Source organism: Alligator mississippiensis, chromosome 1 (assembly GCF_030867095.1).
Source record: "Alligator mississippiensis isolate rAllMis1 chromosome 1, rAllMis1, whole genome shotgun sequence".
NCBI lineage: Eukaryota > Metazoa > Chordata > Crocodylia > Alligatoridae > Alligator > Alligator mississippiensis.
In genome coordinates this window covers 75,599,524-75,615,338 of record NC_081824.1, presented here as the reverse complement: position 1 = coordinate 75,615,338, position 15,815 = coordinate 75,599,524, and the positions used below count along the sequence as shown (strand labels likewise).

At 40.8% G+C, this 15,815-nt stretch overlaps 1 protein-coding gene across 2 annotated transcripts in view; it reads right to left on the bottom strand.

Annotated features, from left to right (window-relative positions):
• Positions 1–4,589: 4,589 nt before the first annotated feature.
• ORC3 (origin recognition complex subunit 3) overlaps positions 4,590–15,815 on the bottom strand; it is an 89,230-nt gene continuing 78,004 nt past the window's right edge. The window contains exons 15-20 of one of the 2 annotated variants that reach the window (XM_014600579.3): positions 14,635–14,720; positions 14,113–14,210; positions 11,953–12,094; positions 7,459–7,575; positions 6,925–7,004; positions 4,590–6,051 (exon numbers count right to left, since the gene is read on the bottom strand). In XM_014600579.3, the coding sequence (XP_014456065.1) occupies positions 5,946–6,051; positions 6,925–7,004; positions 7,459–7,575; positions 11,953–12,094; positions 14,113–14,210; positions 14,635–14,720 (629 nt within the window). In that variant the 3' untranslated portion in view covers positions 4,590–5,945. The remainder of the gene's footprint in view (positions 6,052–6,924; positions 7,005–7,458; positions 7,576–11,952; positions 12,095–14,112; positions 14,211–14,634; positions 14,721–15,815) is intronic. The other variant, XM_006264071.4, reaches the window with a different exon arrangement.

The following is a 15,815-nucleotide window of genomic DNA, read 5'->3' as shown; positions in this document are numbered from 1 at the left end:
AGTGTAGCTAGACACCAGCATCGTCATACATTTGGTTCTTTGGTTTCCAGAACCCTGCCCTTAACCAGATAGCTCTGTGGTATATACTCATGGAGCAAACGATATCAGGTGCATTAACTAGCACAGCCTCCTTGTTTATCTTGTGATCCAAGTTCAGAGTTAAGCTCAGAAATGCTCATTCTAGTGATTTTTCTTTTTTCCCCTCAATCTCATTTAACCTTCCTTTAGGAGAGGGTTGCCTTTGTGGCATGTGCTGTTGGAGGCTGGGGGCTAGGTGTTGTGAACTTCTGTCTAGTCTCAGTATTACCCTCAAGGAACAGATCAAACATACAGTTCTCTTTATTTAAAAGAAAAATGGTATAAGGGCAAGGCCAATAAAAGTAGGGAACGATGCAGTGGTTGTGTGTGGATTTTTTTGGCTCCCCAGAGTTGATAATGCTGCTTGAGTCCCACTTTAAATCCCTTTTAGTGCAAAGTGTTTTCTGTTTTCCACTTTTGGATGTGTTGGGGGCAACAGCCTTGAACAGCCATGCTTAATAAATGTTCCAGTTAGGTGCTGTGTTGAAGTTTCCTGCAGTTGGACTGTTGAATTTTCAGTCCTTACTTAGAGTGACTATGCTACCACTATACTTCTGGATATATATATATTTTTTGCCATCTTGTATAAAACTGTACTTTGCAGTCCAAAAGCAAAGTTCAGTTGGAAGCAGCTCCCAGCTGTTTCAGGCAAAGCCATTTTAGAGCTGGGTTAACTTACTTTCACACAATCCATTTGTCCATGTTTCTGAGTAGTTGTCTCTTAGCAGATGGTTTTGCTTAGGAAGAAACAATGCATTCTGCCAAGGAAAAGAATGAGGTGACAGATGTATACTCCCAAACCTGCGTGTAGCTTGATACGAAGGAGAGGGATAGGATGAGATGCTTGTGTTTGTTAGTATCTTGCAGGGCTGGCATGTGGTGCATTATGGATGGAGACAAGGGGCAAGCAGCCTGCTTATTCTGATGTATATGTAAATACCTCCCCTCTGTCTCTGAAGAAGATAAGCAATGGATGCTGCTGACTAATATGGACTTTTGAAGGGCCAATAATTCTTTGGGGTTTCAGCAGGAGGGGAGGCAATTAGTGGTACATAATTTCAGTGAAAGCAGAATGCTGTTACTTAAGTGAGGCTTTCCTCTCCACTGTTTGTATGGGAAGCAGTTTTACTACATGCTACTTTAACAAGTAGGCTGCTGTATTAAAGAGACTAGGACAGTTCTTGATTTGGAATATATCCTCCTGAATCAGTTAGCCCAGGGGCAGGCAATTATTTTGGGTGGAGGACCACTTACTGAGTTTTGGCAAGCTATTGAGGGCCACATGACAGGCAGCCAGGGGCAGATAAAGAAATTTAGAAAATTAATATTTAAGGACCCTGCAGGCCAGATAGAATGGCCTAGTGGGTCGCATCTTGCCCACCCCTAAGCTAGCCGGCTTTCCTGACCTTGTCCTTCACTGTATTCACCAGTAGTCTTAACTGGTTTGGAATCCATTTCTCATGGCTGTCCCACAAGCCAGTGAAGCTAGGCTGCAGCCTCTATTTTACTTAAGTTTTTCAGACTTGCTGCAAGGACTTGTCAATTAGTAGTAAAATGTTTTAAGTCTAGAATGGGTTAGCGACAGCCCATAGACCAGATTGAGCCAATGGACCGGGGGGGGGGGGGGGGGGGTGCTTTGCTTCTGGCAACAAGCAAGTGGCAGGGAGAAGCAGTGATGGGGATGATGACTGTGGCTCCAGCTCCTGGACCAGTCTCCTTCCTTCCTCCCCATTCTCCTCCCCCCCCCCCCCCAAAAAAAAAAAAAAAAAAAAAGCAGCTGCTCGCTGTTTGTACAGAAAACTGAGCTTTGGCAATAGCAGTTCATGCACATAACTTCTAAGCTACTACTTCTGAAGACTCCTTTATGTTAAATGAGTAGAGGTGTATTTGAAATAGGCAGCAGCAGTAAGTTATTCTACAGATGCAGCCTTTTACTCAGCTTTTTGGTTGTAATAGACTTGGGCCTAGATTGTAGAAGTACTCATTCTCCCCCACCCTGTCTTCAAGCTTTTTAAAAGGAGTCATTTTTGGTCACTTCTGTCCTCCTGTTGACTTGCCAGAAACAAAACAGCCATTGAGTGTCCCTGGGAGTTTTATACATGCAGAAACCAAACTTAATAGTCACAAGCATGCTGTAGAAACCAGGCTTGTACATGGGGAAGCACTTGTGTACTGTAGTCAGAACAAGGGTCTGAGTGATGCATCTAGCCAACAAAGGATACATTCAGAATATTTACAAGTCAGTAATGTATGTAAAATATTTGAATGAATGCATAAATCATAATTGCTCCCACTGTAACCTGCAAACAGCAAGGAGTGGTTTGTTACAGACTTGAGGTAGCTGCAGCAGCACAGATTTTGGGAAAGGACACCACCATTATGTGGAGCACAGGGCAGTTTTTTCCAAGCCCTGTGTACAGCCTTGTGCCATAACATTCCATTCCTGTTGATAATGTGTATATAATTCTGCAACACTAAACTCCTCCAAGTTGGCTGGGACCTGAGTAAGGACAAATGCAGAATCTAGTCTCTGCAGGAAGAAACAAGCTGGAAAATCTATATTTAAAAAAAAGTAACTCTCAGACCTGCCCAATCTTCTTCCCAAAAGCAGCTCAGACGGACCCAATCAGACTTGATATACCTACTATAAAGGGATTGTATTACTGCATTTTGGCAGCAGTGAGCTCTGGATTTGATCTTGAGGAACAGACACCTTGCTGGGAAACAGCATGCAGTTTAACAAACAGAAGTGACTTTATGCTTTAATGCTCAAATTAGTTTCTTGTAGAAAGAGCAACATTACATGTTTCGCTTAATCTTTGGTTACTTTGTCCCTTATCTGATTAACTAACCTATTAAGAAACACCTATTTTCATAGTACTTAAAAGCCCTACTGCTGTCCTGTCTTGCTTTTCTGTCTCTCTTCCTGCTTCTGATACTTTAGCTGTCAAACATTTAAAATTAATTAGCAAATCAGACTCTATGGTAAAAAGATTTGGCCTTCAATGCCAGGTGCTTACTTGGCTACATGTGATCCCAGCATGTCAGTAAGAAGTTTTATATTTTAAACCAACCTACACACTTTGTTTTTCATAGTGCTTTCACCAAACAGGATGGTTTTTGCCTCATTGGTACAATTAAGTCCAAAAACTCTTCTAGATTTTTGAAGTCTATACTGGTGTTCCAAAATTTTGATTATTTTTCCTTGGAAAGGGCTCTCTCACCTGAACTCATGTCAAAAGCAAGTTCATACTACACTGGGTACAGCAGAGGTGCTTCAAATGTTACCACCTAAAGCAGGAACACCAGTGCTTCCATATTTTACCAAGGTGTAACTCTTCAATAAAAGCCTGAGTCCATAATTTTTATCTCAACACCCATGCTCAGCTGCTGCCTAAGTTTTTGCCAGTATAGGTCCCTAGGGACCTATTGCCTAATAACCAAGTAGGCCACTCACCTGGGAAACAGAGCTGGGTTGCAATCCTTGCTCCAAAGAACATTTAAGTACTTACACTACATATCAATTGAAGCAGCAACTGAAATTCATGACTTCCCCCTCCAGACTACATGCCCTCAATACTGGACTTTTGGACAACTGGAAAGACAGCTCTACCTCTTCTCTCCATGTTTTGCATGGGTTTGAGCATAACCAGTGAATCAGGCCCCAAAGCAAGACAGGCAGGGGAAACTCCTATTTATGAAGTCCAAACAGATGCCAGTGTGTAACAGACACCAAACAGCTCACCTCAGTCCTTAGGAGACTTCTACTGGAATTCCAGCAGAGTTGTTAACAGCATTAGCAGGGGATTTATGATGGATATGCTGATAGTGTCTTGACTTAGGCACCTACATGAATTGCCACTTATGGCCCTGTTGTGAATCCAGCACTATTATTTCTCAGGTGTATAATTAATTCAGCAAACAAGTCAACCTAGGGAGTCTCTCTGAAAGATTCTAGGGGAAGAAGTGAATTTGCTTGGAAGTTTATTTTCCACTGGTTGGATGGGAAAGAAAGGTCTTATTGGGCTTTGTGAATAAATGTTGACTGCAGCAGCTCACCAACTAATATGACAATAAGCAGTAATTATTTCCCTCCCCCTGGAAAAAACACAATTTGCTGCTGTCTGGGGTTGTTTATCAGCTAACCCCAGATGTTTATATCCCTTTGGAAAGAAAAATACAACCTTGCTCTTTGCTTTGATCCAACTTTAGCACTCTGAAGGTGTTTATGCATTCATTAATGCGCAGTAATTACTGCACATTTAGTTTAGTACTTGCTTAATAAAGTACTAAGTAAATACACAGTAACTACAGTTTGTGCATTAGGACCAGTGCACTTTTTTCTGTGACGCTTACTGCGCAGTAGCCTAATACTACTGTGCAGTAGCATATTAGCACAGTTATTACCCAGCATGTTACTGCAGTGTTATTAGGCTACTACACCTGAAGCATCTCGAGTAGACAGCCTGAGGAGCTCAACCTAACTCTTAAAGAACTACGACAGCAACATGCACAGTTATTTATTTTATTTATTTTATCTATTTGTATCTTTGATTCTATTTGTATCTTCCTGGAGAAAAAGCCAAAGCAGCCTGCCAGTGTGAGACCATACCTGCATGGCAGATTTTTAATTCCGAGAAACAGACAAACAGAGGAGGAGCCAACAGCTTTATTTCCACCTCCCACAGGCACTCCACCCACCATCACGTTAATGGCATTTTACAAACAATTCCGAACCAGTGGGTTAATGTCTGCACCAAGCTATAATAGGGCAGCCCCATCATGAAAACTGCTTTATTCATTTGTGCACAGGGCCCAGACAGTTGGAATGTCACTGCCTGAACATCTGTCATACAAGCTTTATAAAGCCCTGTCAACGACTGTGTTATCCCACACAGCTGCTTTCCTTTGCTTGTCCCGCTGCACAACAAACAAATCTTCAGGGGAAAAAAAATTATGAACTTGTGTTTCTCATGGGTATTTTGTTATCTTCTTCAATAGTACACATTGGCACAGGACTCTGAGAACAATAACAAAATCTCACTGATACTACAGGTTAGCTAGTGCCACAGAACTTCCCTAGAAAAGACCACAATTTCAGTGGTCCTATTAATCCATCTTCAATAGTATAACTCTGACAATAACAAATTCCCTTGACTCCCTTAAGGAACATTTTTGCTTGTATTTCTAATGCAGAAACCTGTTGTTGTTTTTCTGTTTGCAAATAAGCTTCCCCAGGGCTGCTCCATACACCAGTGCTGGACAAAGTGTTCAGGAGTTTGTGATTACAGAGGCCTACTTCATTTTTTGGAACACAGATTTTTTTTTAAAAACCCCTACAGCAAACAGACTAGGAGGACATTTCATAAGAGAGGCCAATTGAAAGCCAATCAGATTATGAGCAAGTTAACAGCATTCCTTCATCCCTTCTGTGCTTTACACTTCAAGAGATGAGTCAACACGTTCTCATGCTGGCCTACTTTAAGTCAGATCAATATGGCCCCATGTATCGAACAGAACAGAAGATTAAATCTGGCAAAGTTACAGTGCTTGGATTTGGCACAAGCTGGGTATTAAACCATGTACTAAAGCTGAATCCTTATTTGTTAAAAAAAAAAAAAAAAAAAGGGTAGAAAAAAAGAGGTAGCACTTTGGTATAAAAAAAAAAAAAATCCAGGCAGTTGGAACATAGTATGTAAGGGGTGAGATTTACCCTTTAACCCTATTTACATGAGTGGAGTTGCATCCAAAGTTAGTTTGGCCCAATGGCTGTATTTCTTCCATACGTTTTACCGAAGAGTTTAAATAATCAAACTTCCCAGGCTGAGTAGATACATGGCTGTGTCTTCCTTAGCTTCCTTGGTCATTTAACAGCCTCCCCATGTCAGCTTGGCTACATGATCTGTTTTCTGCTTGCTGGGCTTTATGAATCCTAAGAGTTGTAGTTCAGAAACAGCTCTAATAAAACGAGCACTGCAGCTTTGGTAAAGGAAATGAACAAGTGAACACTGTTATTACAATTAGACACTACTTTACTGTTACACGCAAACTGGTTCAATGAAGCATATACAATGTATGCAAATCAAGGCAACATGACCTCTGGCCTACAGGGTGGAAGGTCCCTCTATCTAATTAGTACTACTACTGTCAGCTTCTATTGGGTCTGGGGATGCCTAAGAAATGCAGAGAAAATCCTATAAAAACACTGTTTTTGCCATCTCTCCTAGAAAGGGTTAAGGGTCATTTTGTTTGTATATTTCTAGACAGCAGAACTGGAAGGAAGAGGGGGAAACACTTAAATGAAATCTATTTCTCTCTCTGGCATAATAAAACAATGCCACAACATTTTATTTCCGTTTTGACATTAATTATTGTTACCTGGCTAAGGGGTGTGATGCCTTGGAGATGCTCATGTTTAATTTATCTTCCCTCTTTTGCTGCCCTCCTATTGCAGCCCCTACATTCTTGATTTAAAATGATAGAGGGTTTAACTTGGCCATATTAACGTCAAGTAGGCATGTTTAAAAGGAAACTACATTAATGCTACAGAGCAATGAAAATTGGGCACAATATCTAACCAACATTATACTGCGCTTTAGGCTCCTCCCCCACCTTTAAGAAACATTTCATGTTCTGGCAAAAAACTGTGGCTTGTGGGTTCTGTGCTGCCTTGTGTTTGTATTTTCATCACAATAAGCCTGTTGGAAAAGCATTTCTAGCTCTCTTGAGGTTAATTCTCAATGCTCAGGGAAATCATGCCTGTAAAACCCTGGTTCATCTATAATGGATGCTACTGGCTTGAAAGTATTTCAACATTAAAAAAAATAGAGCAATAAGAAAGGATACTGGATAATCTCATCCACCTCGTCTGAGGCAACTGAGTCCGAGTCTGTTCCTTTGACTGCTGTTACCACTGTTGAAAATGCCTAAAGAGAAAAATCAGCACAGAACGATTACATTTCATAAACAGGCAAATATATAAAATCCCTGCACCTTAGAGACAGTACTTCACTGCACAAGCTTTTCTGTGAACATTTGTGTCAGCAAAAGTTAAGAGGCTGAGGGGAAAAAGGCAGCTCTGTGAAGCATAAAATCTGATCTACACTCAACATAAACAAGGTACAAGCAGCAACAAGGATTTTCACTGTTGGTGAAGCCGTGCTGGTAATAAATGATTCCCAGCAGTGGAAGGGGGGGTGAGTTGGGCTGGTGATTTGTGGGTCCTGCGCATACTTGCAGTGACAGGATGCAGTGTGGTATGAGAAGATTTCAGCTTTCAAAAGTGGCATTGAAGATTTTTTTAAATGGAGAAACGAAGAAAATCAATTAGCAAGACAGAGCAATGATACATGTGCAAGCACTGCTTTCATCTTCACGTACCTCTAACCAGTCAACAAGATTGATTAATCTGCCGCACTCCAAATGAAGTTTATATGCTATGCAGATGTCAGGAGCTTTATTAGAAATGCATCCCGCATCACTTTTCAGAGCTTGATTCTGATAAAAGAGAAACGAAGAAAAATGAAGTAAGTAAGTAGTTTTGAGAATCTTATCCTTCAAGATCTCTACGGTTAACAGCAAACATGGTGACGATGCAGGAAGTTACTATGGCAGGTATCTGCACATTTATTGTTTGTATGTTTAGCAACATGGTGGTAGGAGCAATAAACATCAGGGAAATAAGAAAATGTGTGTCACCTGGTTTGCAGAAAGCACAGCTCTTTCACTGCTGGCTTCACTACAGCTCTTCTGTTTTGTGCATTATTTTACATATACTGACAACAATTACTATTTGTTTATTCCCTTTTTCTCCTGCTACTTCTCTTCTGCACACTAGAGTACGGAGCGTTCAATTCCATGGAAAATACATTTATTATGATTTTGTTTCTGGACCCATTATCTAATAAATAAAAATCAGAGTTCTTTTTTTCCCCAGATGAAAGAAAAGGAATACAGGTATGTACCTCTTGCATACCTTAACAAGCTTGTTTGTTTTTATTTATTTGCTTTATATCCTGCTCTATCCAAAAGGCTCAGAGCTACAATAAAAGCAAACAGCCCATGGAAAGGAGATCCCAAACAACACACCAAAACTGAAGAATTCTTAACTTCCCCCCTTCCCCTCAACCACTACCTCCCCGCCCAAACCCCTAGAGAAGTAAACCCTCCCACCCATCCCACTCATGCCTCCTAACCACTGCAGACATCCAGCTAAAGGACACTTCTTTCCACCCCCCACACTCTCTGCCCTATCTCCCCCCAGAGGAGATCCCCTAACATCCTCTCCAAGCCCACTACCCCCCACTCCTATGGACAGGCTGCAGCTGTTACCCTCTTAACTCCTCCCTCCCCCAACAAACACAATGCTCAATTAAAAAAAACCCTTAACAAAAAAAGTAAAGATCCTCTAGCCCCAGTGGACAATAGCAAATTTCCTGTACATTTTATCTTTAATATGTAAAAATCACCACATTTTCCTTTAATTTGAAAACTAGGTTTTAATGGCAAAGTCATTATCCAGAAAACATTTTTGTGCCAAGAAATCCAAACTGTCAGCAATGAAGCAAATTGACTGGAAAGGTCAAAGCTAGAAGCAAAAATCTCTGCTATTGCAATTTATAGCACTTTGACATCAGCTTATATTTTTATCCATATCAGTTTTTATACATTTTATTCATATATCCAGTACTTGGTTCCATCCACATTAGCTGACTGGGATCTCCTACCAAGTACACTGCCTTGGTTTCTCGGGCACTCAGCTGATAATAACTGCCCTAAAACCTGAACTTCAACATCTAGGGGCATACTATCAGGTGGCTAGGAAAGGAGTGTCACTTTCTCTAAAACTGAGACTACACTCATAAAGAGAAGATGATGAGACAAGGAATTCATTTCCTGTTCATGGAATCTCTAACTTGCCATTCACAACAGATTTCTCCAAGTTATGACAAGTTTAGCTCCAAGGCTGAGTTTAGCACTCACAAGTAACTCAATCCCAGCACTCACAAGTAATTCCCTTACAGAGTTTTAAAAACCAGTATAACAATTTTTCAAATTCAATTACATTGTGCAAGGAAGACACAAGTTGCAGGCATTAACTTGATGTCAGTGCATCACTCTCACAGTACAGTCCAGATGGTTTCGGTGTCACAGTTTCACTATCAACTAGCATAGCTGACATCTAAGTTGGCCCATCAAGACGACATTACAAACCAATTCTGTGATTTAGGAAAACATTGTAAAATCATTCCCTATGCTGCCATTTTACAAACTAGTAAGACTCCCTTGGCATCACAGCCAAATTTGGCCAACTAGCTGTCCAAGCTAAAACAAGATACAACTTCTACAGTGGACACAACCTTCTTAGTCTTTAGAAGTATATGTTCATTTGGACGCTACACAGGCAACAAGAGCTAATCAAGGGGAAATATTACTTGTGCTCAATGCATGGTCTATGCCAGAGCTGAAGAATGATAGCTCACTTTGGATAACTAGGCCAGGTCTTTATAGCTTGCCCTGAGGGAGCTGCTCAGGTTAACCTCAACTTCCTGGAGCAGCAATGCATAACCAGTCCCTGACAGGAAATAACCAGTGACTAAGGCTGATAAGCAGGAAGCAGCTCTAGAATGCAAACAATCATTAATGAAAAGGAAGACTTTAAATACCAATACAGCACTTAACTGGCAACTACTGCTACTTTAAAATAAGGAGCATAAACAACTGAAAACAAATTCAGAACATTCTAAGGGGAGTGTCCCTCCAAGAAAAATGTTTTCTGGGACACTTATTCCCTGCCTCAGGGGGCTTATCGGTGACCCTCCTCCAAAAGCAGGATAGCCAACATGCAGCTTAGGGAAATATTTACTACTTAAATTATCTTTATTGGGTGTTGTTTAAGATCTATGAAAAGCTCTCCTTGCCATCAACCGGAGACCAAGCATCCGCAGCTGCCTGAATTCCATACATTTTGGGCTCAGCTTCCTCATTTTTGCACTGGCACCAAGCCAGACAGTGCCTAAGTGAGATCTTCTGAACTGCCAGGGAGCTGGGTTTTTGAAAAATCTATCAGGACAGAATTACAATTCTTTCTGCAAAGCTAAATACCAGCCCAGGTCACGTTGGGCTGACTTAGTAACTGGAGCAGATTCCCAGGAGAAGTGGCATCATCCCATTAATCGTTTACTGGTACTTCACTGTGGCAAATACTTCTCTGCTGGCACCTCTTTGGTCAGAAGAGCCCTGAGAACTTTTGCTCTGGATATATCCCATGCAAGCACAAACTGCGCAAAACATACCCATACTGTCTGGAAAATTATTTCTTCTGTTCAAACAGATTAACATGTTACCAGTACACTGCAATAACCAATACTGCTGCTGTTCCTAAACACACAATTAAAAACTCAAACATTTTCCAGGAGCATAAGAAATGCATTTAAAAAGGTAAAGGACAAAGTGCATGAAAGGGGAGACTAAGTCTTTTAAGTTCTGTGAATTCAAGGAGGCAAATATTCATTAAGCACATGAACAGCTGAGTTTAATTAGCTCTCCTCATCAAAATCCTAGTGCTTTTATAGATGGATGAAACTGTAAAGGGTCGAATAAACAGACAAAGACGAACCAATCCAGTGGGTCACATGAATTCCAAGACTGATCTGTATTCAGGTTGATTCCTGTTTCTCAAGTGTGGGTTTGACTCGGGTAGCATATATATAGCCGGGAATGGCCATAATCAAGCATTTTTAGAAAGGGTGACTTCATTGAGGGAAAAAATGGGATGGTTCTGGGAGGAATCAGAGCAAAGTGGGCAAAGGAACGCTGTAGCCAAGGAACCCTGAATTCCCACCCATCCCTCCTCCTTCTCTCCCATCCAACCGATTTCACTCTGTGTGCAAGGGGGGCTGGTTCATGAGCTCAAGTGAAGGGGAACTGCCTATAAGTTCATCACTGCCTATAAGTTCATCACGGGGGCACAGAAGGGAATTGGTGAGGATTTATTCACCAAGGCGCCCCCGGGGGTTACAAGAAACAATGGCCACAAGCTAGCAGAGAGCAGATTTAGACTGGACATTAGGAAGAACTTCTTCACAGTTCGAGTGGCCAAGGTCTGGAACGGGCTCCCAAGGGAGGTGGTGCTCTCCCCTACCCTGGGGGTCTTCAAGAGGAGGTTAGACGAGTATCTAGCTGGGGTCATTTAGACCCAGCACTCTTTCCTGCTTATGCAGGGGGTCGGACTTGATGATCTATTGAGGTCCCTTCCGACCCTAACATCTATGAATCTATGAATCTATGGAAGTGGGGTTCACTGGACCAAGAAAGGTCAGGGTGTTAGCGTAAGACAGACCTTGAAGGGAAGGAGTCATCCTTTAGAGACATTTGCATTCAAACAGCCTATTACCAATTTCACCAGTTCTGCTCCATCATGCAGGCAGTCTGCAGGAGTTTATCAAAACCAAGATAAAATACCATTTCTGTAAAATCAGTGTTCCCGGAACAAGCCTAGGTAACTTGCAAACTCTCCTTTTCACAGACCTATGGTCACCATGTTCAGAGTAGAGAGCAATAAGGTATTTTTGCTTATCCCTATGGAGAAGGGGAACTCAATCTCTTGTTCCAAGACATGGTTCTAGGAACAGTCTTCCCATCCAAACCTCTTACTAAAGCTGCATCATCTTCTTTCCCAGAGACAGGCAGATTACCTGGCTCCCAGCCAACTCCCCCAGTGGCTCTGTAAACAGCCACTTGCTAATTCCCTGTGACAAACTCTTGTGAGAGCCAAACTTTATGAAACAGCAAAATTGAGATGCAGGCAACCTACGCAGAACCTTCACAAATATACTCAGTACCACAAGCAAGTTAGATTTGTTCAGTTCTCACCTTCAGATAGAAATAGGGGTTGTTTAGAGCAGTATGAAGAGCAGTGCGTGGGGCAGCATTCAAGTGCTCACAAAGGGTGCTTGCTGCGCCGAAATACACCACCTCATGCAGTGTCTGCATCTCTGCAGGAGCAAGGTAATTTCTGAAAGAGCAATGTGGATTTTAAGAGAAAAAAGTAGGCCACTACCTAGAAGAATGCTACGAAACCCTACTGCAGCCATAAGTTTTTATAGAGACTGCAAGAAAGTGCATGTCTCAACAGGCATCAAAAGAAACCCTTCTGAAAATGGAGACACTCCAATACTTAAAACATTGCTGACTTAAACATCAGCTGTAATTCTAGGGATTACAGCTGTAACCCTCACTTTTATGGCTTTCTATTTAGACTCCTACCTGAATGAGGTGACCACATAATAGAGGCAACAGCTTGAATGCCAAGACCAGTTGCTTATCTTGTCCATTACTTCTACTGTATCTCCTACCCCTTTAAATCTCTTCATTGGCTTCTTTTTACCTTTGTCATCAAATTCAAGCTTCCTCTCCTGGCCCACATAGTCTTACACGAGTTAGTTCCCTCCAGCTTCTCTGTCCCAATTCCTTTTTTGCTCCATATTTCATTCTTTCCCTGTACTGAAGCAGTGAAGTAACCACTGCCTTCATAGCCTTTCCTCTTCTAGTCTCCCTCTTTTTCCTTGTGAATGCTTATGCTTGGAACTGCCTTCGTGACCTATCTGCCACACTTTATTTCTTTGTTAGCACAATAACTAAAGTAGAAAAGAACATCTCACACACCTAGCCCGCATAATTCCCAAAGAAACAATGCACTGATCAGTACTGATTATGGTGCGAGCTCATGCTACATCCTTCTGTAGGCCCAGGAATAAGTTACACAAACTGCTTCACAGAATCGTAGAGTATTGGAATTGGAAGAGATCTCAGAAGGTTATCTCAAGGCAGGATCATCCATCTCAATCAAGTGTTTGTTTAACTTGTTCTTAAAAACTTCAAAAGATGGAGATTCTACAATTTCTATAGGCTACCTGTTCCAAAGTTGAACTATGCTCATATTGAGAAAGTTCTCTCTCAACTCCAACCTAAATTTTCCTTGCTGAATTTTGAGGCAAATACTGCTAGTCCTGTCCCCTGCAGTTACAGAGGATCATCCATCTCCATCTTCTTTATAACTACCCTTCAGGTATCTTAAGTCTCTTATCAAATTCCGCCCTCCCCCTCAGTCTTCTCTTCTCCAAACTACATAATCCTAGTAATTTGTTTTCTCATAAGTCATGTTTCCCAGTGCTCTGCTCATATTTGTCACTCTCTGCTGAATTCTCTAATTTGTCCATATCTTTCTAAGTGTGGGGCCCAAAACTGGATACAGTTCTCCAGGTGAGGCCTTACCTGTGCCAACCAGAGCAGGAAAATTAACTTCCTTTGATTTATGAGTGATGCCTCTATTAATAAAGGCTAGTATGCTATTGGTCTTTTTTGCAACAAGAGCACATGGTGACTTATATTCAGCTTCTGGTCCAGTGTAACCCCCAAATTCTTTTCTGTGGTATTGCAGCTTAGCCAATCATTCCCTAGTTTTGTGTTGGTGCATTTGATTGTTCCATCTTAAATGAAGGACTTTTCACTTGTTCATGCTGAATTTCATTTGATTAGTTTCAGATTAGATTTCCAGTTTTTCAAATTCATTCTGAATCTTAGTCTTATCCTCCAAAGTGTTTGCAAGCCCAACCAATGTGATGTCATTTTTACATTAGTTAAGCATGCACTTGATCCTATCCTCCAAATCATGAATGAAGACATGAAAAAATGCAGAGACCCACGACAGATACTTGGGGAACCTCACTCAATACCTCCTCCCAAGCAAACATGGAACCAGTGATGAATCACTGAGTACAATGATCCAACCAGATTAAGTATCTATTTTAATCATTTTACCTTCAATTTATGGAAAAGAAGTATTCTTGGAGATCTCAACCATTGCAGAAATAAGAGTCATACTTCAGGACTAGTTGTGATTTTGATAGACACGAATTTCTCCTCCGAGTCTCAGCTCTTTAGAAACTTGTTGTTTTGGATATAAGTGTTTTCATGTGGTATACCAGGATACTGCAACAAACTAAAGCAGGAATCTGAAGACAGGAGACTCACCTTACAAGACTGTCTATAAAGTCAACAACTTCAAACCGGAGCATTTCAAACTTGGTTAATTTCTTAGACCTTCTTGATTCTTTCAGCTGCAGCAAAGTCTATAAAAAAAAGCAACATCCTGTCACTTGGATGGCAAACCTATTTATCTAGAGTAATACTTGCTGCACTTTAGAAGTCAAGACATGCAAGATAGTTGCCATGGCTTTCCTAAATAATACGATTGTAGGAAAAGTAGTAAAATTATATCCTCAGTACTGTATTCTCAATTATTATACTGTTTTACAAAAGTTATATAAAGTATATAAGTGTCTGGCTGTGAAAAAATGGAAACAAGGGCATGGATGTTTAGTTCCTCGTGGACAAGTAGCAGTGGGACATCTTGTGTTGGGCAGGATGTAAAATTTTCAAATTACTCTCAGAACATGGTTTGTTCAAAAACAAGACATACCTAACCAAGAAAAGCAACAGCTTAAAAGGGATAAATCCTGTAAATTCATTTGGAGAAAGTAAAATTAGCTTGACCTTTTGAAGATGATAGAGGTCTGTCTTCTTCTGGAGTTCCTTTTGTGATGATATAGACTCATCTTGCACTTTGCTGGCTTCTGCTACTAGAACAAAAATCAGTCAGTGGTCAACACATGGGTTAAACTTTCTGAATTACCTCAATAAACCTGTTAACCCAGGCTACCCAGAGATCAAGTCAATATTACTTTCATGTGAGATAGGAACCAAAGTCCACTTACGTATTAGATTTTTCTACTGGTAAAGGGAGTACAAACAATAGGTTTACTGTATAATGTATTCTACAGTTATTTGAAACCAGACTGTCAGCACAAGACCTCTGCAGTACTTAAGCCCTAAGGTCCATAACTTCAACTAGCATTAACTGGCAAAGCTCCACTGACCTCTCTGGAGATGTCACCTAGTGAGCTTTCAGAAATCTATACATCGTATCATTTGTTTTTTCACTGAAATTGAAGATGGACTGGTAGTAAAGATTCAAAGCCTGAAAAAAGTGAAACTGGGATATATTGAGGCATATTATTGATCACTTTTAGTCTGGTTTTAGCTTATATCTGAGTTTTGCTTACGTTGATAATCGTGTCCATTATTAGCAAGCTTCTTTTCAACACAAACGTGATAAATTAGGGTGTTATGTCTTATGGTTGTATCTGGGTTGGCTTTAGTTTTGCTAATATATTAGACAATGGATTTGAATGGGATAGTTTGGATAGGGATGAGCTTGCCACAGGCAAGGGACTGGATTAGATGACGTCTGGAGGTCCCTGTCAACCCTACTTTTCTGTGGTTTCTATGAGAACCCTGCCCCAAAAACATCCTCCCTAAAAAACATCTCCATATGTTCCATGTTAAGACTCTGGTTTGGAATAAAAAAACAAAAACAAAAAAAGCGTTTTTCCCCAGTAACAGTTCATTCTAAAAAACCCAAGTGATTTAGGTCATTTGCATTCCTATGGTGTTGGTAATAAATTAGACAAGTGTCAGTCCAGCACAGGTTATTCGTGATGTCTAATAGCAGCTTGGAAGCCTACATTAAGTGAGGTAGTATTTTCAATCTAATGCCTAGTAGAGAGCTGTCAGCATCTCAAAAATCACCATAGTGTGCTACCCAGAAGAGGGTAAAAGATTCAATGGAAAAAATGACTAAACTCCTCCCTGCAATCCTACAAGTCAGCCCTCAA